This window comes from Carcharodon carcharias, chromosome 22 (genome assembly GCF_017639515.1).
Source record: "Carcharodon carcharias isolate sCarCar2 chromosome 22, sCarCar2.pri, whole genome shotgun sequence".
NCBI classification, from domain to species: domain Eukaryota; kingdom Metazoa; phylum Chordata; class Chondrichthyes; order Lamniformes; family Lamnidae; genus Carcharodon; species Carcharodon carcharias.
Genome location: NC_054488.1, coordinates 2,659,366 through 2,682,412, shown reverse-complemented (window position 1 = coordinate 2,682,412; position 23,047 = coordinate 2,659,366). Strand labels below are relative to the sequence as shown.

The window sequence follows — 23,047 nt, the reverse complement described above, 5'->3', positions numbered from 1 at the left end:
AGGCTACATGCACCTGTAAAATAATGTGTCAGACTAACTGCACTCAGCAGCACATCGGGGACAGGGGGGAGCATTAGGAGCATCTATTAAAACCAACGTTAATGGATTGTAAAACTGAAGGTGGGAAACATGGGTACTGAACACATCCCTACCTGTGAACAGCACTCACTAGTAAGGAACAGCAAACAGGGATACAGTTCTCTTTTTGTTCATCATCCTTTAACATATGCCCCAGCTCAGCCCTTGCTCTGTGGTTCTTGTTGGCCACCCTCCAGTGTCTCACCAGTTAGCTGTTCATTATACACTAATGTGGTCAGCCAGATGTCACAGGGGACATCACAGCCAGGTCTGACCCTGTCCTTGCTCATTATCTACAAACACATTCCAACACAAGTCAGCAGAACCGAAGCAACAGCCGAGCTGATTGTGGTTTAAAGTATTCAAATGATGACACTTCCAACAATGTGGCTCTCCCTCAGTGCTACACTGGAGTCAGGGCAACAACAATTCAGCGAGTGCGCTTCTGACTGAGCCAAGCTGACACATTAATAACGAGAGGAGGATATTCCAGCTCTCCTTTCGGCTGCTAATTGTAGTCAGCAGGGTCTAAGGATAATCTTTCAGGCTCCCAGTCAATTGACTGAGTGACAGCAATCCAGCCTGAAGGTTTTCATCCATTCGCCCACATTAGTCTTTGGAAGAGCCTGCAATACAGACTTCCTCACCCGTGAAGAAATTCAGCTTGGGTGTGATATGCAGATCATGGATTAAACTCCGATCATACTGGTTTGTGCATTGTAGGTAAAGATTGTTTTAACCAGCTGAGCCAGAATCCCATTAGAACACAAGAGAGATGCTAAATATAACAGTTCAGTTTTTAATTATTTTAATAAGGAATTTATGAAACAACAGAGACACACAAGGAAAACAAAATGAGAACACCCATCTTCTGACCTATTTTACACTACTTTAATACAGCACCAAGAATGCTCTGTGGGTCTACATCAATACAAATTGTATAAAATAATGGGTTTGTCCTTACACTGATACAGGAAATGGCAACCATTGAGCGAGCTATGCCAGTTTCAACCACCTGAAAACAATGAAATGAATAATTTATCTTATTACAAATTTTTAAAAGCTACATTAGGAGCCAAACACAAACAGATAGAATAAAAAAATAGTTTGCTAAAATGGATTTTTTGGGACTTAGAAATCTGGTTTGGTCGAGAATTCATACTGTTGCAGACATCAGTAAAAACCATTTTTATTCCGATTGCTCTGTATAAACTGGTCATTTTTATTATTTAAACTTGAATGTAATAAGATTAACCAGCAAACCATAAAAGCTCTTATGAAGGTGTATGTGGACGTAAAATATTCTACAAGTGTTTTCCAAACTGCTGCTGAGAGTAACTTGCTGCCTTGTCAGAAGCACTGATGATCCATGGATCAGACAATTACATGGGAAGTGAGAGCAGTTCAGTACTGGCCCCCAGTCTGCTGCTGGAATACATCAATTGTGTCCTCATCTTCCATCTCCAACTGTAACATAAGACAACTGTTAGAACGAGACGAGGCCCACCATCAATACAAGACAACATTCTGACACTGAAAATCCTTCACTTCACCTCTTCCTCAGTAGTGAGATTTTATTTGCTCTCTCTCCCCTGCCAGTATCATAGAATTATATAGCACCAGGGATGACAGTGAGTGAAGATAAAAAGGTCTGAAATTTTATTGCGCCAAGGAATCATGTATATGTTATTGAGTAAAATGGCAAAGTCACTGCAGCATGAGGAACCAGAAAATCAGAGCACTTTTCACGATCTGTAGTCTTCAAATAGGTGGAATTATTAGACTTCAAGTAGGTAGAAACATTAGTTTTCCCTTTGTTTACCTTCTATTACCATCAAGACTGTGAACCAATGCATTTGTATAATATCATCAGCGACCTCAGCATTTCGGCATTCAATGCAGTTATCGAACATAATACAGGATAAGGTCCACACTCACAACAGAACATGACCTTGCTGGATTATGTACAGATTTCCGTAAAGCACACCTAATGTGTTCCTAAAAATACAGCATACTAAATGAAAATCACTTTCCCATATGAAAACATGTAGTAAAGGGGGATTATGTTCCCTGACCTGTAATTTTTACATTAAAAATCTATGGCTGTCTTGAATCTAACTGGCCCAAAATCCTTCAACCAACTCTTATGAACTTTAGAACTCTTAATAACCTAAGAACTCTTCCTACTTACCTCCCGCTAACTGTTTCCTGCTCCCTTCCCCCCTCCCTTGCGCCATTCCCCTCCCCGTCCCTCCCTCTCGCCGTTCCCCTCCCCCATCCCTCTCGCTGTTCCCCTCCCCCATCCCTCTCGCCGTTCCCCTCCCCCATCCCTCTCGCCATTCCCCTCCCCCGACCCTCTCTCTCACCGTTCCCCTCCCCCGTCCCTCTCACCGTTCCCCTCCCCCGTCCCTCTCACCGTTCCCCTCCCCCGTCCCTCCCTCTCGCCGTTCCCCTCCCCCGTCCCTCTCGCCGTTCCCCTCCCCCGTCCCTCTCACCGTTCCCCTCCCCCGTCCCTCTCACCGTTCCCCTCCCCCGTCCCTCCCTCTCGCCGTTCCCCTCCCCCATCCCTCTCGCCGTTCCCCTCCCCCGTCCCTCCCTCTCACCGTTCCCCCCCCCGTCCCTCTCGCCGTTCCCCTCCCCATCCCTCTCACCGTTCCCCTCCCCCGTCCCTCTCGCCGTTCCCCTCCCCCGTCCCTCTCACCGTTCCCCTCCCCCGTCCCTCTCACCGTTCCCCTCGCCTCCCCGGTTCCCCCCCCCCGTCCCTCCCTCTCGCCGTTCCCCTCCCCCGTCCCTCTCACCGTTCCCCTCCCCCGTCCCTCTCGCCGTTCCCCTCCCCCGTCCCTCTCACCGTACCCCTCCCCTCCCTTTCACCGTTCCCCTCCTCCGTCCCTCCCTCTCACCGTTCCCCCTCCCCCATCCCCTCCTCGCGCCGTTTCCCTCCCAGTCCCTCCCTCGCCCTGTTTCCCTACCCCCGTCCCTCCCTCTCATCGTTCCCCTCCCGCCGTTCCCTTCCCCCGTCCCTACCTCTCACCGTTTCCCTTCCCACCCCTCCCTCTTGCCGCTTCCCTCCCCCTCACTGCTTCTTTCCTCTGCCCATTCCTCTTACCGCTTCCATCCCTTTCTCTCCTGCTCATCGGTTTCATATACACATCAACTGCATTACATAAACTCTCTCCGTTATATCAAACACCTCAACCAAGTTATTCAAACACAATTTGCGTTTAACAAACCTGTGTTGCCTTTCATTTATTAGTCCATACTATTCCAAATGCTAATTAATTGTGTCCCAGATCTAAATGTTCCCGGTAACCATTCAGCCGATTGGTCTGTAGTTGCCAGACTTTCCCCTTATTTGAAGAGGGGTGTAACATTTCCAATCCTTATTTCCTTCGGTAACCTAGGTTGCAATCCATCTGCACCAATAGCTAATGATTTGATTTTTTTCTCTCCCCATCCTTCAGTAGTGAAAGATTTTGTCTCTACTTCAGTAATGCTAGACTTTCTTTTCTCTCCCTCCCTCATAGTAACAGGTTTTATTTGCTCTCTCTGATATAATAACTGGCAGAGAACATGGACTGAACTGGAGACCATTTTTGTCAGTACAATCCAGCCAGCAAATTTACCAAATGAATGATTCTGTAGCACTGGACATGCCTTTGCCCAGCAGTCTGTGCCTCAGAATCCATCTATTTCCCACAGCAGCTTCACACATAACTGCTCTTACTGTAGCCGTAGAGTCCGCTTACCCCAGAACTCCAATAAAATGTCTCACAGTCTTGATCTTACCAGCCCCCAAAAGGCACTAAGATAAAAGCAAAATACTGCAGATGCTGGAGATCTGAAACAAAAACAGAAAATGCTGGAGAAACTTAGGCTAACAGCATCTGTGGAGAGACAAACAGAGTTAACAGTTTGAGTCCCTATGACTCTATTTCCAGCATTTTCTGTTTTTGCCCAACCGAAGAGTGGATTACTTATGGGCTGGTGTTCTAGAGATGGGCAATGGGGTAAAATTGACAGGAATATCTGCCTGGGCTGCACTTTACTAGTTACTATGGTGAGTGAATGGCATGTAGGAGCAAATTATCTATCCATGCATAGTAGCAGAAGCATAGGTCATTACAGTCCTATAGCTGTGACAATATACTACTAAATTAAAGGGATTCACTATGGGGTTGGCCAATGCCTGTAAGTGTAACTCTGTCTGCCCCAAGCCTACACATTTTTTTTCATTATTGGAGCCTTGTGCCAGGGCCAGGTCATACCTGTGCAGGTGTATCTGTTTCATTAATTGGCTGTCCATCAAATCGGAATCTGATCTGTCGAATTGCCAAACCCTAGAAACAGAAAAACAAACATCTGAGGCGCTAAAAACTGTGGAAATCAGTAGTTTTAGCATTCAACACTATCATACACCATAGACTATTAGTGGGCACAGGAGCCACAGCTTCTCAATAACTGTCTAATCCCAGGAGCTGCTCTGTGATACAGTGTGACATCAACTCCTGTCTGCTGCCCGCCACACAAGGGAGTGGCTGATTTCATCTATGTTGTCAGTAGAAGATAATTCCCCACAAACCTGGTTGAGAATGTCTAAATGGGAGAACTACAGTGAGCTCTGCTGGCTCATTTTTCTGTTGAAACTCATTGGCAGAGGCCTGCAAACAGGTCCATCATTCAGGTATTGCAGCTAGTACAGGGAGATAGGTTTGCAACAGAAAGCAGATGAAAATGGCAAGCGTACCTGGAAACAATTTTGTTTCCAAAAGTGAGCTGACAGGATAACCTTTCATTTTATAAAAATGCCCTCCCCTAAAGGGATGTGATATTTCTGGGACACAGCTCCAAGAGTTGTTAGTCGTGACCATTTCTCATGCACAAATCCTTTGGTGAATATCGTGGTCACCATTCCAGATCCACCCTGTTTCTATCCAAAGCCCACACACACATACAATTTGCCACTTGCACACAGGTCACTGGCAGTGAGCTGGGGGCAAAATTCCGGTCTGATTTCTCCCGGTTTAAACCAGAAGCACTGAGGTCAATTGGAAAATATTTGTTTCAAAAATCTGTCAACTGAAAATCTTAAAACTCTCACTTTTCACTTAATTTATCTCAGCTAAAATTGGTTAACTTAGCAAACATGTTCAAACCTGGATCCTCCTCCTACCATGTTACTTAATATAATCCACAGGATATACTTACCCACTGAGCCAACAGTAGTCATAGAGCTGGCTTTATTTATCTCACTGATTGGTACTACAACCCTCAATCAATAATGGAGTTTGATCGCATGCTGTCTTGGCTCCATGTTTAACAGGGTCTCTACCACTGAGCCAGAGATAAGCTCAATGAAACATTTTTTAAAGCTGTTCAGGGCACAAACCCGATTTACCCATCCAATTTATGGACAAAGTTCACTATTCTGTGGATAAGGAATTCAGCATTCAGGCCTGTTCAATGATGCAAGACTATGAGATTTGTGCACTGCAGCTCCAAGTTCCCGTACCTGACGTTCACAGTACGCTTTCATCAGTTTGCTTAGCGGTGTATGCTTTTTGATTTTGAACTGCACAACGGAACCATCTTGGCCTGCCACCTTCAGGTTAATGTGGTCATTTTCTGATTTCAGTACATCCTGTGGAGGTGAAAAAGCATGGGTATGAGTGGGATCTCACAGATGGAATCAGACACTTTCCAACCAGAAATGATAACTCATTAGTACTATACATGCAATTACATTAGTGAACTACAACGCCCCAGTGGTTCAACTGGTAAAGCCTGTCTGTAACTAAATTAACTGGGGCGACAATTTAAATATATCGATTCTGTGCAACCAGCTCATGTCAGCACTTAACCTCCACATGAGCAAATACTGTAGTTCCAATCAGAATTATCCAATTGTGTTCCATATTCCTTCAACTGCTTTTCCTTCATCCACCCTATCCAACTTAATCTTTAATGTTAACAGTAAGTTCCACAGCCGTGTTCCAAATCTGACTTTTAATCTTGTATCTGTTACCCATCAGCTACTGGAAACCATCTGTTTCTATCTCCCCTGCACCATTTTTTATAAATTCAAGTTCCATAGCATGTTACCCATTAATCTGCATTGTTAATAAAACAAGAAACATTTTGATGCCGCAATCACACTGAGTTGCACACAACCTACAGCACAAACAGGCCCATTTGGCTCAACTATTCTACACAGGCATTTAGGTTTTACACAAGCTCCTTTCCACCGCTCTTCATCTAACTCAATCTAGCTTCTCCTTAAATGCATCAATGTTATTCACCTCATCTACCCCATGTAGCATTGAGTTCCATATCCTTACCACCATCTGGATCAAGAAGTTTCTCTAGAATTCACCATTTGACTATTAGTGACTAACTTATCTTTATGGCCCTCCCACAACTTGAAATATTTTCTCTGTACTTCTACTGTTTTCAAACACGTTCATAATCTCAAAGACCATCAGGTCATCCCTTGGCCTTCTTTTATCTAGAGAAAAGTCTGCTCAGTCTTTCTTGGCGGGTACATTCTCTCAACTTTGATATCAGCCATGTAAACCCAGATGATACAAATTGGTCTTTGTGACAATTGAGTTCTATATTAAATTTGAAAGTAATGTAGTACTTCAGTCCCAAACAAGAATCTCAAACTAGTAAGATAGATAAAGGAGAACTAGCAGATGTAGAATATTTGAACTTCCAAAAGGCATTTGATAAGGTGCCACATAAAAAGTTAATAGACAAGATAAAGGCTCATGGCACTGGGGGTAATATATTAGCATGGATAGCAGATTTGTTAATAGACAGGAAGCAAAGAGGAGTGATAAATAGGGCATTTTCATGTTGGCAGGGTTTGAGTAGTGGATGTCACAATGATCATTGGTTGGGGCTTTAGCTATGTATAATCCATATTAATGACTTAGGCAAAGAGACTGAGTAATGTACCTAAGTTTGATGATGATACAATTCTAGGTAGGAATGTAAGCTGTGAGGAGGAAACAAAGAGGCTGCAAAGAGATACTGGCAGGTTAAATGAATTGACAACAAGGTGGCAGATGGGGTATAAAGTAGGGAAATGAGAGATTATTCACTTTAATAGTAAGAACAGAAAAGCAGAATTTTTAAAAGGTGTAAAAGTTGTTAATGTTGAAGTTCAAAAAGAACTTGGTATAATTGTACAAGAAACTTAGAAAGTTAGCATGCAGCTACAGCAAGAAATTAAGAAGAGAAATAGCATGTTGGCCTTTACTGCAAGGGGGTTGAAGTACAAGAATAACGAAGTCTTGGTACAATTGTACAGGGCTTTGACTAGACAATACCTGGAATAGTGTGTGCAGATTTGGTCTCCACAGTTAAGGAAGGATATACTTTAATTGGAGGCAGTGCAGCTAAAGTTCACTAGATTGGTCCCGGGGATGCAAGTGTTCCTATAACGAGAGGCTGAGTAAACTGGGTCTACATTCTCTGGAGTTTAGAAGAACGAGTATGATCTCATTGAAACATGTGGGATTCTGAAGTGGCTTAACCAGGTAGGCACTAAAGTTGTTTCCGCTGGTTGGGGAATCTAGCACACAGGGGCACACTCCCAGGATAGGGGGCCGATCTTTTAGGACTGAGATGAGAAACTTTTCACTCAAAGGGCTGTGAATCTTTGGAATTCTCTACCCCAGAGAATTGTGGGTGCTCCATTGTTGAATATATTTAAGGCTCATACAGACAGATTCTCAGGAAATTAAGGAAAATGGGGAGCTGGTGGGAAAATGGAATGCAGGTGGAAGATTAGCCATGATCTTACTGAATGGTGGAGCAGGCTTGAGAGATTATATGATCGACTCTTGCTCCTATTGCTTATGTTCTTTATTATGACTCCATCCTGGGGAAATAGGCAGAGATCTTGCAGCCACTGAGATCTCATTATGGCAGCAGTGTGAACTTTCCACCCAAGCACCCAACGTTATAGCAAATACAGAATGTTTCATTCCAAACGCAGGTTGGGTCTGGAGAGAGCATGCTGAGCTGTGTAACAATGATGTACAGGACTGGTATACAGATCTGCATAACAATGGATTGATAGTTTGAGTGCACTGATATTATCAATGATGGGATCAATTGGACATGGTTAATTAAATGCCTCCGACAAGCATGTTGCTTTAGTGGTATTTTCTCAGAAGTAGATTAGTTACCCATACTAAGTTACCCACATGAAAAAAAAATTATGCCTTCATGGGATGAGAGTGTCACTGGCAAGGCCAGCATTTATTGCCCATCCCTAATTGTCGTTGAGAAGGTGGTGGTGAGCTGCCTTCTTGAACCGCTGCAGTCCATGTGGTACACCCACAATACTATTATGGGGTAAGGGTTCTAGGATTTGATCCAACAACTGCAAAGAAAAGACAATATATTGGGTAGATAGGTTGCCAATCTAGTGCGTTGATTTGTCCTGGATGGTGTTCTTCAGTGTTTTTGGGGCTGTACTCAGCCAGGCAAGTGAAACATATTCCATTACATGCCTGACACGTGCCTTGTGCATTGTGCAAAGACTTTGGGGGGTCAGGTGAGTCACTCACCATAGCCTCTTGAGTTGCTCTTGTGCTCACAGTATTAATGTGACTGGTCCAGTTCTGTCACAGGTCAATGGTAACCTCGAGAACGCTGATGCTGGGGTGTTCAGTGGTAATGCCGTTGAATGGTTAGGTTCTCTCTTCTTGATGATAGAACAGAATCATAGAATGGCTGCAGCACAGAAGGCGGCTATTTGACCCATTGTGTCTGTATTCACCAAGAGCCTTCTTCCCTCTTTTTCAGATAACACTCCAATTCCCTCTTGACTGCCTCTAGTCATTGCTTAGCACTTGTGTGGCACAAATATGACTTACCACTTAGCAGCCTCAACCTGAATGCTGTCAAGTTTTGCTGCATATGAACACGGACTGCTTCAGTATCTGAGTTGTGAATGGTACTGAACATCGTGCAGTGAACATTCCCGACATCTGATCTAATGATGGAGAGGTCACTGATGAAACAGCTGAAGATGGCTGGGCCCAGGCTACTACCCTGAGGAACTCCTGCAGCAATGTCCTGGAGATTGGCCTCCAACAACCATAAGCATCTGCCCCTGTGCTAGGTATGACTCCAACCAGTGGAGAGTTCCCCCCGCCACCCCAGATTCCCATTAACTTCAATATTAATAGGGCTCCTTGATGCCACACACCATCAAATGCTGCCTTGATGCGAACGCAGTCACTTACACCTGACCTTCGGAATTCAGCTCTTTTGTCCACATTTAGTAATCAGGTCTGAAGCTGAGTGGCCCTGGTGGAACTTAAACTGAGCATCATTGAGCAGGTTAAGTATGGGTAAGCGCTGCTTGACTATCATTGACACCTTCCATCACTTTTCTGATGACAGAGTAGACTGATATGGTGGTAATTGGCTGGACTGGATTTGTCCTGCTTTTTGTGGTCAGGACATTTTCTAGGCAATTTTCTGCTTTGGCAGGTAGATACCAGTAGCTGTACTTGAACTCAAACGAGTTTATTGTAGCTGTACTGGAATAGCTTGGCTGGAGAGACAGCTAGTTCTGGAGCAGAAGTCTTCAGTACTACAGATGGGATGTTGCTAGGGCCCATAGCCTTTGCTGTGTCCAGCACATTCAGCTGTTTCTCATGGAATGAAATTGGCTAAAAACTAGCCATGATGCTGGGGATCTCAGGAAGGGGCTGAGATGGATCATTCACTCCATACTTCTGGCTGAAGATGATTGCAAACACATAAGCCTTGTCTTTTATGTTCTCATGCTGGGATCCAGCATAATTTAGTAAGGGATGCTCATGGAGCCACCTTCTTCTGTTAGTTGTTTAGTTGTCTCCCACCATTCTCAACTGCAGATTGTTGATCTGATTGCTTAGCTCTGTCTATAGAACGCTTCTTCTACTTTTCAGCATGAATGGGGCTGTGTTGTAACTTCACCAGTCTGGCACTTCAATTTCAGGTATGCCTACTGTCGTACCTGGAATAATCTGTTACATTCCTCATTGAAAGGGGACTGGACCCCTGACTTGATCAGGAATCAGTGCTAGGGCCTCAAGTATTTACAATCTATATTACTGACTTGGTTGAAGGGACCGGCTGTATTGTAGCCAAATTTGCTAATGATATAAAGATAAGTAAGAAAGCAAGTTGTGCGGAGGACAGAAAGAGTCTGCAAAGGGATATAGGTAGGTTAAGTGAGTGGGCAAAAATTTGGCGGATGGAGCATAATGTGGGAAACTATGAGGTTGTCCACTTTTGGTCCTGGGGATGGAGGGATTTTCTCACCAGGAGAGGTTGAGTAGATTGGGCCCGTACTCATTGGAATTTAGAAGGAGAGACGCCCTTATTGAAACATAAGATTCTTAGGGGGCTTGACAGGGTAGATGCTGAGAGATTGTTTTCCCTTGTGGGAGGGTCCAGGACCAGAAGGCGTAATCTCAGAGTAAGGGGGCACCCATTTAAAATGGAGAGAAGGAGGAATTTCTTCTCTCAGAGGGTAATCAATCTGTGGAATTCTTTATCGCAGAGGGCTGTAGAGGCTGGGTTAAGTATATTCAAGGCTGAGATAGACAGGTTTTTAATCATCAAGGGAATCAAGGGTTATGGGGAAAAGGCAGGAAAGTGGATTTGAGGATTATCAGGTCAGCCATGATCTAATTGAAGGCAGAGCAGACTCAATGGGCTGAATGGACTACTTTTGCTCCTACGTCTTATGGTTTGGTAGGAAGAATAGAAAAATATATAATTTAAATGGAGAGAAACTGCAGAATGCTGCAGTACTGAGGGATCTGGGTGTCCTTGTACATGAATCACAAAAGGTTAGCATGTAGATATAGCAAATAATTAAAGGAAGCAAATAGAATGCTAGCCTTTACTGAAAGTTGGACGGCGTATAAAAGTAGGGCAGTCTTGCTGGAGCCTGCTATGCCATTGAATGAGATCATGACTGGTTTGATTGTGGCCTTAAGTCTACTTTCCTGCTGGTCCCCCATAATGCTTGATTCACCACTTATGGATCAAAAATCTGTCTAACTCAGACTTGAATATATTCAATTACCCAGCCTCCTCTTCCTCTTTGGGGAAGAGAATTCCAAAGACTAACAACCCTCTAAGGGAAGAAATTATTCTTCATCTCTGCCTTAAAAAGGATACTCCTGATTTTGAAACTGTGTCCCCTAGTTCTAGATTCCCTCGGGGGGCGAAACATCCTCTCAGCATCTATCCAATCAAGCCCCCTCAGACTCTTCAATAAGATCACTTCTCATTTTTCTAAACTCCAATGAGTAAAAGCCCAACCTGCTCAACCTTTCCTCATAAAACAATTCCTGCATCCCAGGAATCAGCCTAGTAAACTTTTCTAAACTGCTCCCAATGCAATTATATCTCTCTTTAAGGAGACCAAACTGTACACAGCACTCCAGTTGCAGTCTCACCAATACCCCGTACCCAAGACTTCCCAACTTTTATACTGCATTCTCCTTGCCTAGGATAACCCCAGATAGCCCATGGTTTTGTTCGTAATGTTGCTTGGAGGGGTTTGCTACAACTGAGTGGCTTGTTGGGCCATATCAAAGGATAGTTAAAAGGTTAACCATATCGCTGTGGTTTGGGGTCACATATCAACTAGACCAGATAAGGAAGCCATATTGCCTTCGCAAAAGGGCATTAGTGAACTAGCTGCATTTGTAAAATCACCTTAAACATTCCCTTCCTCCACCACCAACAGTGGGCAGCAGTGTGTACCATCTACTAGATGCACTGCAGCAACTCGCCAAGGCTCTTGCGACAGCACTTTCCAAACCTACGACCTCTACCATCTAGAAGGACAAGGGCAGCAGATGCGTGGGAACACCACCACCTGCAAGTTCTTCTCCAAGTCACTGACCATCCTGACTTGGAAATATATCATCGTACCTTCACTATTCCTCGGTCAAAATCCTAGAGCTCCCTACTTAACAGCACTGTGGGTGTATTTACACCACATGGACTGCAGCAGTTCAAGAAGGCAGCTCATCAACACCTTCTCAGTGCAATTAGGATGGTCAGTAAATGTTGGCCTTTCCAGTGATGCCCACATCCCATGAACAAAAAAAAAACGATAGTTTCATGGTCATCACTGCTAATACCTGCTTTTTATTCCAGGTTTAATTTAACTAACAATTTAAATTCCCCAGCTGCTGTGATGAGATTTGAACTCATGTCTCTGGATCATTAATTCAGGCTTTCAGGTTACTAGTCCAATAATGTTAGCACTATGCTACTTCACACAGATAGTAATTGAAGAGCATCTGTTAATGCATCTACCTCTGCATGTCACACAATACCAAAAAGCTAGTATTTTTAAAGCTTTTCTCATCCACCTTGTTTTCTTTGAACACAAACAGCAGGCTGCATTTAGAGTAAATTAATTATAAGAAAAGTTACATTATAGCCCAATCTTGTAATTAACTTTAATAACTCTAACCAAGACGCAGGAAAACAATCACTGGATCTGAGCTGCATTGCAACTTGTCACATTATGATGAACAAGAACTAGTGAACACTATAAAAAAGTGACAACAGTCAATAGCATATAATTGAAGTTCTAACCGTTGATGACTTGCATTTATATAACATCCATAACATTCTAAAACCTACAAGGCTGGGAATTAAGCTGAATATAATATCCAATGACTTTTTTTTATTCTTTCGTGGAATGTGAGCATCACTGGCAAGGTCAGCATTTGTTTCTCACCCATAATTGCCCTTGAAAATGTGGTGACCTAATATTGGACATTTTACCTCAGTCAGAAAACATGCATCTAACAAGATCTTCTTTGCCTGTACAGTACTATTTTTTATGGATAAATGGTACAGCCATGGGCCCTCTCAATTTAATGAATCTTCTGAAGGTAGAGAATAATCACAAGAAGTGAAAAAGGGATAGTTCAGTTGGTGAAAGCTGTGTGCAATTGAGTCATACACAGAAGACTCCATAGTGATTTCTCAGTCAGTAATCAATTAGCTGCTGTCAGCTGGGGTAGCAAGGTAGTGGATAACTTCACATTTTGCCACATTGTTTTCTCTCTACCACGTTCTTGCCCACTGACCCGATCGATTTCCCTCTATAGCCTCTTTGCATCTGCTCACTGGTTACTTTTCCACCTAACTTTGTATCATGTGTTACACTCAGTCCCCTCATCAGTCATTAATTAAGATAGATTGTAAATAGCTGAGATCAAAGTACTGATCTTTGCAATATCGCTACTTATAGCCTGCCAACCTAAAAATGTCCTGTTTATTGCTACCATTTTCTGTCCATTACCAATCTTTAATCTATATTCATCTATAAGCCCCCATTCAGTCCTAATTGAGTGCAATAAGCTCTTCTGTAGCATCTTATTGAATGTTTTTTGAAAATCCAACTGGTCTCCCCATATCCATCTCACTAGTTACATCCTCAGAAAACTAACAGATTGTCAAACATGATTTCCCTTTCATGAAGCATGTTGACTCTGCTTAAGCATATAAAGTGTCTTGTTACCACATCCTTAATAATAGATTCTAACATTTTGCCTACTACTGATGTCACTTCTTTCTTAAATAGTGGGGTTACATTTGCTACCTTCCAATCCTTTGGAACTATTCTAGAATCTAAGGGATTGTGGAAGATCTAAACCAATGTATCCACTATCTCTGCTGCTACCTTGTTTAAAACCCTAGGATGCAGGTCATCAGTTCCGTGGAATATGTCGGAATTAAATCGCATTAATTTCTTCATCGAGTCATAACAGCACAGATGGAGGGCAGTTGGCTCATCGAATCCATGGTTCAATATTATTTCTTCACTTTTACTGATTTCGTTAACTCCTTCTTTCTCATTAGACCCTTGGTTCTCCATTATTTCTGGAATTTTTCATGTCTTCAATCACGAAGATGGTACAAAGTATTTAAGAGCATAAAAAAAAGGAGCACAGTAGGCAACATGGCTAATTAAACCAATTCAATATGATCCTGGCTGATCGTTAATGTCTGCCATTTCCTTATCCCTATTATAATTTTTCCTGACTCTGCCTCTAATGGGCCCATGTTTACTTTCATTAATCCCTTTCTATTTAAAGGCAAATGTGTCTAACAAATGTGACTGTACTTTTCAATGAAATAACAGATGATAATGTGGTTGTGTTGTGATGTTGGACTCTCATAAGGAATTAAATAAAGTGCTACCTAATAGACTTGTTAGTAATATCAAAGCTGTGGGATTATTTCATGGTATATGAAATTGGCTAAGGCACAAAAAGCAGGGATTGATAAGTAAATAGTTATTTTTTAGACTGGAGGGCAATTTCCAGTCATGTTCCCGAGGATTTGGTGTTGGGGACTACTGCTCTTTTTGACCTATATTAATGGCTTATACTTGGGTATAAAGGGCACAGTTTCAAAGTCTGCAGTTGACAAAAATATTTGGAAATGAAACAAACAGCAAGGAAGATAGTAGCAGATGTCAGGAGACAAACAAGTGAAACAGAAACATGGCAGGTGAATTTGAATGTCAAGATTGCAAAGTGATCCATTTTGGTAGGGAGAATGAGGAGAAGCAATATAAACTAAATGGTAAAATTTTAAGGGGTTGCAGGAACAGAAAGACTTGGGGGTTGAAGGCGGCAGACAAGTTGATAAAGTTGTTATAAAAGCATATGAGATCCTGGGCTTTATAAATATAGCACAGAAGTTATGCCAAATTTAATGCTAAACAATGGTCAGGTCTCAACTGGAGTATTGTGTCCTATTCTAAGCATGATGCTGTAAGGAGGACAGGACACATTCGACAGGGTGCAGAGATTTATTGAAATAGTACCAGGAATGAGAAAATTCAGTTATTCTTTAGTGGCAAGACTAAAGAAGCTGGAATTGTTCTCCTTAGAAAAGAGAAGTTCAGGGGATATTTGACAGTGTTCAGTATTATAAAGGATTTTAATAACATCGACTGATTAGAAACTGTTTCCACTGACAGGAGTGCCAGTGACCAAAGGGCCTAGATAACTGCCAAAGAACAGGAGGGAGACAATGTGTTTTTTTTTAAACACAGTTGAGTTTTTGTAATCTGAAACTCTCTGCCTGGGAGAGTGCTGGAAGTAGATTCAATAATGGATTGGAGTTGTTTGGAAAAGTAAAGATTTCTATGGAGAAAGGGCAAAGGAGTGGAATTTATTGGATAGCTGTTTCAAGAGTCAGCCCAGTAACAATGGGCCAAATGACTTCCTTCTGTGTTGTAAGATCCTGCAATGCCTTATTATGTCTTCAGGCCAACCAATGCATCACTTGTTATGTAGATAAACAAAGCAGCCAATGTGCATTTAGCAACATCACATAAACAGCAAAGAGATACATTGGGAAACCTCTCTGAAATGTCATGGAAACCTTCCCTCATCAGAAACTTATTAACATCTCATTTTAAAGAGGAAACCTTAACAATGCAGCACTCCCTTGGTACTGCATTGAAGCGTTGGTGTACGTGCAGCTTGAGCCTGAAACTTGCTGACTCATAGACAAGAACAGTACCTGAACCAAGTTGCCACTTGAGACACATTTCTTTCACATATCTTACAGAATCCACAGATTGGAAACAGACCACTCGGCCTAACTGTTCTATGCCAATATTTATATTTCATACAAGCTTCCTCCAACAATCTTCACCTAACCCTATCAACTTATCCTTCTGCTCCTTTCTCCCTCACATGTTTATCTATCTACCCTTTAAACGCATGTATAAACTCACCTCAGCCTGTCATGTGCTCCACATTCTAACTTCTCTCTCAGTAAAGAAGTTTCTTCTGAATTCCCTAATGGATTTATTAATGACCATCTTGTACTTGACCTCTAGTTTTAGTCTCTCCAACAAGTGAAAACATTTTCTACTCATCAGTCCCTGACATAATCCAAAAGACATCAGCTCATCCCTCAGCCATGTAGATTTTTTTTTTGTTTTCTTTTATTCACATTTGTGGGGGTTGCTGGCTAGGCCAGCATTTTATTGCCGATCCCTAGTTGCCCTCAAGAAGGTGGTGGTGAGCTGCTTTCCACAATCAAGTCAGTACACCCACAGTGCTGTTAGGGATGGAGTTCCAGGACTTTGACCTAATGAAAATGAAGGGATGGTGATTATATTTCCAAGCCAGGATGGTGTATGGCTTCGTGCTGGTGTTCCCATGCATTTGCTAACCTCATCTTTCTAGGTGGTAGAGGTCAAGGGTTAGGAAGTGCTATCAAAGGAGCCTTGGTGAGACTTTGACATTATTTAAGTAGAAACAATGTGCAGGGTTACAGGAAAAAGGCAGAAGAATGACACTAAGTCATAATGCTCATTTGGAGCGCCAGTGCAGATACAATAGCAGAATGGCCTCCTTCTGCATTGTAACAATTCCGTGATTATGAGTTGTTGCAGTGCATCTTGTAGATGGTACACACTGCTGCCACTGTGCGAAGGGAGTGAATGTTGAATGTGGTGGATGGGGTGCCATTCAAACGTGCTCTTGGTCCTGGATGGTGTTGAGCTTTTTGAACATTGTAGGAGCTGCACTCATCCAGGCAAGTGGGGAGTATTCCATCACAATCCTGATTTGTGCCTTGTAGATGGTGGACAGGCTTTGGACAGTCAGGAGGTGAGTTATTCTCTGCAGAATTCCCAGCCTCTGGCCTGCTCTTGTAATCATATTTATAGGCTACTCCAGTTCAGTTTCTGGTCAATGGTAACCCCCTGCATGTTGATAATGGGGGATTCAGTGATGGTAATGCCATTGAACATCAAAGAGTGATGGTTAGATTCTCTCTTATTGGAGATGGTCATTGCCTGGCACTTGTGGTGTAAATATTACTTGTTACTTCTCAGCCCAAGCCTGGATATTGTCCAGGTCTTGCTGCATTTGGACATGGACTGCTTCAGTATCTGAGTTGCCGCAAATGGTGCTGAACATTGTGCAATCATCAGCAAACATTCCCACTTCTACTTTATGATGGAAGGGAGCTCATTGATGAAGCAGCTGAATATTGTTGGGCCTATGACACTACCCAGTGATGTCCTGGAACTGTGATGATTGACCTCCAACAACCACAACCATCTTTCTTTGTGCTAAGTATGACTTCAACCACATGAAATCAAATGATAGGTTGTTCCCTTCTCTAGGTATGATACCATATCTGAATTCAATTTAAATAAACCATCAATTACAATCTAGCCTTGCATATATCAGCAACAGTGAAATGAATCTTAAACTCAGTGAAGTTTAAATTCAAATTTCCTACATTGGCTGTTTACCTTTTCCTATTTTCTCACATTTCTTTCTGTTCAGATTTTTCCAATGTCTTCTCATTTACTAGAAAACATTATTTTGCCATTTTTACTGTGTTACATTATATTCTAACACTTTTCCATTCAACAGTTTATTTAACTCATTAACACCCTTTCTGTGACTTGGCTGATTCTCCGACCCATTTTCATGTTTCCAACTTTACCAAAATGCTCAATTATCATTACGTTTTCAGTTCTGATGGCTACATACATTGACAGCACAGCCGCAGCCAGAATGGAGATGATTGGATAAATTAAATCTCGCCCAGCAATTGCAAAGCTGGAAGTGGACTGGGATTGATTTTATACACCATCATTTATATTTAACTTTTCTCCAATCGCTGCATTTTGTGGGAGAAATAATCCTGCTTTTATGGAGAAACTTTGCTGTAGTTTTGGTCACAAGTTCTGTTTGTTTTAGTTTGTACAAATTCTGTTTAAATGGACTCTGTCAATAGGCTTGGTTTGCTGTAAAACTGCTTGCCAGTTTGCTGTAAGTCACACCCTGCTTCCATTTTGTGGTTGACAATGGTGCTAATATTCATAAAGATAAAAACAAAAAACTGCGGATGCTGGAAATCCAAAACAAAAACAGAATTACCTGGAAAAGCTTCATCAGTTCTGTGGAAGGGTCATGAGGACTCGAAACGTCAACTCTTTTCTTCTCCGCCGATGCTGCCAGAACTGCTGAGTTTTTCCAGGTAATTCTGTTTTTGTGCTAATATTCACTTTATTTCAGGTTTCCAGCGTTTACTACATTTTTATCTTTTTGTTCCGATCCTGCTGAACAATTCCCCCTTCTGATGGCACTGATAACTCAGTCAAAAATGGTGCATCATCCAAGTAGATATTATTGATGTGCACCTGGACACTGTGGGGGAATGGGAATGGGAACTGATCCTGACCTCACCCTTTCTTTACTCAGAGTGGTGAAAATGTGAAACTCAATACCACATGGAGTTGCTGAGGTGAGTAGCATGAATAGAAAGATATGTTGAATGGGTGCCATTAGATGGAGAGATGTGTGGCATACACTCTAGCACTGCGCTGTAAATTCCATGCAAAAAACCCACCATTCACAGCACAGGCTACTAGGCCACCAGAATTGGTCAGTTTTGCCTCCCTAACCTGTAAGCACTACAACTGTTTGGAACATATCTAAAATAAAAACGAAAAGCACAGACTGAGATTGAATCTGGGAATCTAGTCTTTATGGCTCAGCTCCTCACAGGATAAATCTGGAAGAATCTGAATAGTATATTTCAAACATAAAGGCATAATCAGTAAAACTAAGCATATAATTTACACAATGTGTTTGTATGCACCCTCCTGGTCTCAATCCAATGGTCATTTGTCTACCCACAAGTAACATTGCAAAATCAAAGACACAATGATATCACAACACTACAGTGTCTATGAAATCTGCTCCATATCATCTCTCTCACTCGTCTCAAGCCAGTAGGCAATTGTAGAGTCAGGTTACTGTCTGTACCAGCTCCTCTAAACTCATAAGCATTTGTATATTTTCACATCTGCCTAAACATCTGTACCTTACAGTACACAAGGATGTAAGCAGTATTCAGTGTGAGAACAGCAGATTGGACAGCACCAGAAAGATGTGTTGAATAGTCTCACTCATGCCAGCCCAGTAAATCTTAAATCGGGGAAGTCATCCCTGACAATAACTATTTACAAAAACTTCCTAAATTGCATTGTCTTATAAATCACACTTCAATTTTCTCCCCACTCTTGAGGCTATCATTCTAGTTCCAATTCCTCAAGCATCAGTCACCCTCTGATATTTTGCACAACTGGCTAATGTCTGAACCTAGGGAATGAGGATTAGCAGGCATTTTGACAGTGTGTGGAGATGAGGGTTGGCATTCACAGTTGAGCCCAATCCAATTCCCTTTGTAAAAGAGATGACTATACAGGAATCCGAGATTTCCCCTTCCCTAGCTGAACAGCACTGGGTCCAATTGCAGGACACTGAGTGTAACAACACTGCCTGCAGATTAAGCTTGAGAAACTGTACCATAATCCATATGACTCAAGTTATAAACAAAAATAAAAATACCCGGAAAACTCAGCAGGTCTAGCAGCATCTGCGGAGAGGAGCACAGTTAACGTTTCGAGTCCGAATGACCCTTCAACAGAACTGTTCTGTTGAAAGGTCATTTGGACTCGAAACATTAACTGTGTTCCTCTCCGCAGATGCTGCTAGACCTGCTGAGTTTTTCCAGGTAATTGTTTTTGTTTTGGATTTCCAGCATCCGCAGTTTTTTGCTTTTGACTCAAGTTATAGGCAGCCTGCCCACAACTCCAAAAATAAACAGTGATGTTACTGCTTCTGCTAACAAAGAAATCCACCTCAAGAGATGATTCCTCTCCACCATGGCACCATGCTAGAGGCACTACAACATCACCAGCAAGCTGAAAGCACCAGCAACACAAATTTGTTTTCCACCCATGGTCTAGATCTTCATTTTGCTGCCTGTACAGATGTCGTCCCACTCCCATCTCTTATAAAAGGTAGTCAGCAGCACATGCGCTCCTGTTAAAGTCACAATTTTGAATTCTGAGCTTCCGCAATCAGGTGATGTTTTACACACACTGTAGTCAGTTCAGTGGAGACTTTCTCCCACACAGCACTGTACCAAAGTCTTGCCTTTATACACTGTAGAGTCTTTCACGACCACTGGATGTCCCAAGTGCAATCGCTGCCATAATGTGGGAAACGCAGCTGCCAATCTGCACACAGCAGCTTCCACCATGTGATAATGGACAGATAATCTGCTTTTGTGATGCTGATTGAGGGATAAACATTGGACCGAAGGCAGTGAGGATAACTCCCTCAAACTAGTGCCATGGGATCTTTCACATCCACCCGAGGGAGGGGGTCTGTGAATTTACAGCAGTGTTGGCTCTTAATAATAAAGGGCCATTATACGCAGCACGATATAGCTTCACCATTATAAATTAACAGACAGGCTGTGGCATGTGGCAGGACACAGCCCGGCCACAATATACTGGGGCCAGGGATGGTCCAGCCTGGCCATTTATTGTCTGGATGGCTAACAGCCCGGCTACAGTGATTATAAATAACGCAGTGAGGCCGGGCCGGCCTTGGGACTCCTCTCACCTCGGGCCGGGGCACCGGGCCCCTCTCCTGGTACGTGAGCTCCAGGCCCCGAGGATGGTGGCCGGCGGGACCCCGGCCTCAGGCCTTAGGCCCGGGTTCGGGCCGCTCCGAATATGGCGGCAAAATTTCAAACAGGGCCTCGGGAAGGAGGGAGCGGCCTCGGGCCGAGCGAACAAGAGGAGGCGGCGGCGGGGTTGGGTTGTGGGGGTGGGGAGGAGGTGAGGGAGGGAGGGAGGGAGGGAGGGAGGGGGGGTGGAGGGAGGGAGGGAGGGGGGGGTGGAGGGAGGGAGGGAGGGGGGGGTGGGGGGAGAGCGGCGGGAGGGGCCGGCGGCAGTCCCGGGGCCCGCCTCACGCTGCCCGTTACCTTAGGCTTCTCGTCCGCCATTGCGTCTTCTCGCCCGCGTCTCCTCGGCACAAAGAGACAGAGAGAGGGAGCAGGAGAATCGGGGAGGGGAGGCGAGAGCGCGCCCCCGCCACACTGGCAGGCGCGCGCACGCAAAGCAGGCAGCCGGCCGGCGTGCGCGCGCCCGCGCCCCGGCTCCCCAGCTTAATTGGCGGACGGGGGTGGGGGGCCCCCCGCGAGGCGAGTGTGAGGGCAAAAAGGGCGGGGCGAGGGCCGTGCGCGCCGCCGGGAGGGTCACGTGACCACAGCGCCGCCGCTGATTACGTCAGTGGAGAGAACGCTGTGGGGGAGGGGGGAGTTTGGTGTTGTGGGGGAGGGGGAGTTGGAGTGGTTGATGGGGGGGGTGGGGGAATGTTTGATGGGGGGGGTGGGGGAATGGTTGATGGGGGGGTGGGGGAATGGTTGATGGGGGGGGTGGGGGAATGGTTGATGGGGGGGTGGGGGAATGGTTGATGGGGGGGGTGGGGGAATGGTTGATGGGGGGGGTGGGGGAATGGTTGATGGGGGGGTGGGGGAATGGTTGATGGGGGGGTGGGGGAATGGTTGATGGGGGGGGTGGGGGAATGGTTGATGGGGGGGTGGGGGAATGGTTGATGGGGGGGGGTGGGGGAATGGTTGATGGGGGGGGGTGGGGGAATGGTTGATGGGGGGGGTGGGGGAATGGTTGATGGGGGGGGTGGGGGAGTGGTTGATGGGGGGGGTGGGGGAATGGTTGATGGGGGGGGTGGGGGAATGGTTGATGGGGGGGGTGGGGGAGTGGTTGATGGGGGGTGGGGGAGTGGTTGATGGGGCGGTGGGGGAGTGGTTGATGGGGGGGTGGGGGGGTGGGGGAGGGGTTGATGGGGGGGTGGGGGAGGGGTTGATGGGGGGGTGGGGGAGGGGTTGATGGGGGGGTGGGGGAGGGGTTGATGGGGGGGTGGGGGAGGGGTTGAGGGGGGTGGGGGAGGGGTTGAGGGGGGTGGGGGAGGGGTTGGGGGGGGTGGGGGAGGGGTTGAGGGGGGTGGGGGAGGGGTTGAGGGGGGGTGGGGAGGGGTTGATGGGGGGTGGGGAGGGGTTGATGGGAGGTGGGGGGTGGGGAGGGGTTGATGGGGGGGTGGAGGGGTTGATGGTGGGGGAGGGGTTGATGGGGGGGTGGGGGAGGGGTTGATGGGGATGGTGGGGGAGGGGTTGATGGGGATGGGGTAGGGGGAGGGGTTGGTGGGTTGGGGGAGGGGGAGGGGTCGATGGGTGTGGGGGAGGGGTTGATTGGGGAGGGAGTGATGGGGGGTGGAGTGTGGGGGGGTGGGAGGGTTGATGGGGTGGGGGAGTGGTGTGGGAGGGGGTGGGGCGTTTGGGAGGGGGTGGGCGGTGTGGGGCTGGGGGGAGCTTGATGGGAGTTGCGGTGGCTATGGGGCTGTTGGTGTGGGGTGGGGGTTTGGGGTGGGTATGGGGGTGGGGGATGGAGTGGGGGAGGGGGGTTGGGGTGGGGTGTTGGGTGTTTTGGGTGGGAGAGAGGGTGATGGGGGGTTGATGTAGGGGGGAGGTGGGTGGTGGGGGTGTTGGTGATGGTGTGGGAGAGGGTGGGTGCAGGGGAAGGTGGTGTGGGGGAGAGTGGGTGCAGGGGAAGGGGTGCAGGGGAGGGTGGTGTGGGTGAGGGGTGTGTGTGAGGGAGGGGGGCTGATGGTGTGTGGGGGGGGAGTGGAGTGATGGGGAGGGTGGTGTTGGGGAGGGTGTGTGGGGGTGAGGGGTGATAGTGTGGGGGGCGATGGGCTGATGCTGTGAGGGAGGGGGAATGGTGATGGTGTGGGGGAGAGTTGAGGGTGGAGTGGGGAGATGGACAGAGAGTGAGGGGAAGGGAGGAGTGGATGGGGACGTGGGAAGCGGGGAACAGCATGATAATGTCACTCTACTAGCAATCCTGAGGCTCAGGCTAATGCTCTGGGATCACAGGTTCACATACCAACATAGCAGCTGGTGGAATTTAAATTCAATTAATTAAATTAAATGGAATTAAAATCTAGTCTTAGTATTGCTGACTATGAAACTATCGTTGATTGTCGTAAAATCCCATCTG

General features: G+C 45.2%; 1 protein-coding gene across 1 annotated transcript; it reads right to left on the bottom strand.

The window, feature by feature from the left end:
• Window positions 1-869: 869 nt before the first annotated feature.
• LOC121293930 (small ubiquitin-related modifier 3) lies at window positions 870-21,098 on the bottom strand. The gene is made up of 4 exons (XM_041217404.1): window positions 20,956-21,098; window positions 5,588-5,716; window positions 4,344-4,415; window positions 870-1,545 (listed from the first exon to the last, which is right to left on the bottom strand). Exons 1-4 carry the CDS (start codon window positions 20,974-20,976, stop codon window positions 1,483-1,485), a joined length of 285 nt encoding a protein of 94 aa, XP_041073338.1. The 5' UTR covers window positions 20,977-21,098; the 3' UTR covers window positions 870-1,482.
• Between the last annotated feature and the right edge of the window lie 1,949 nt (window positions 21,099-23,047).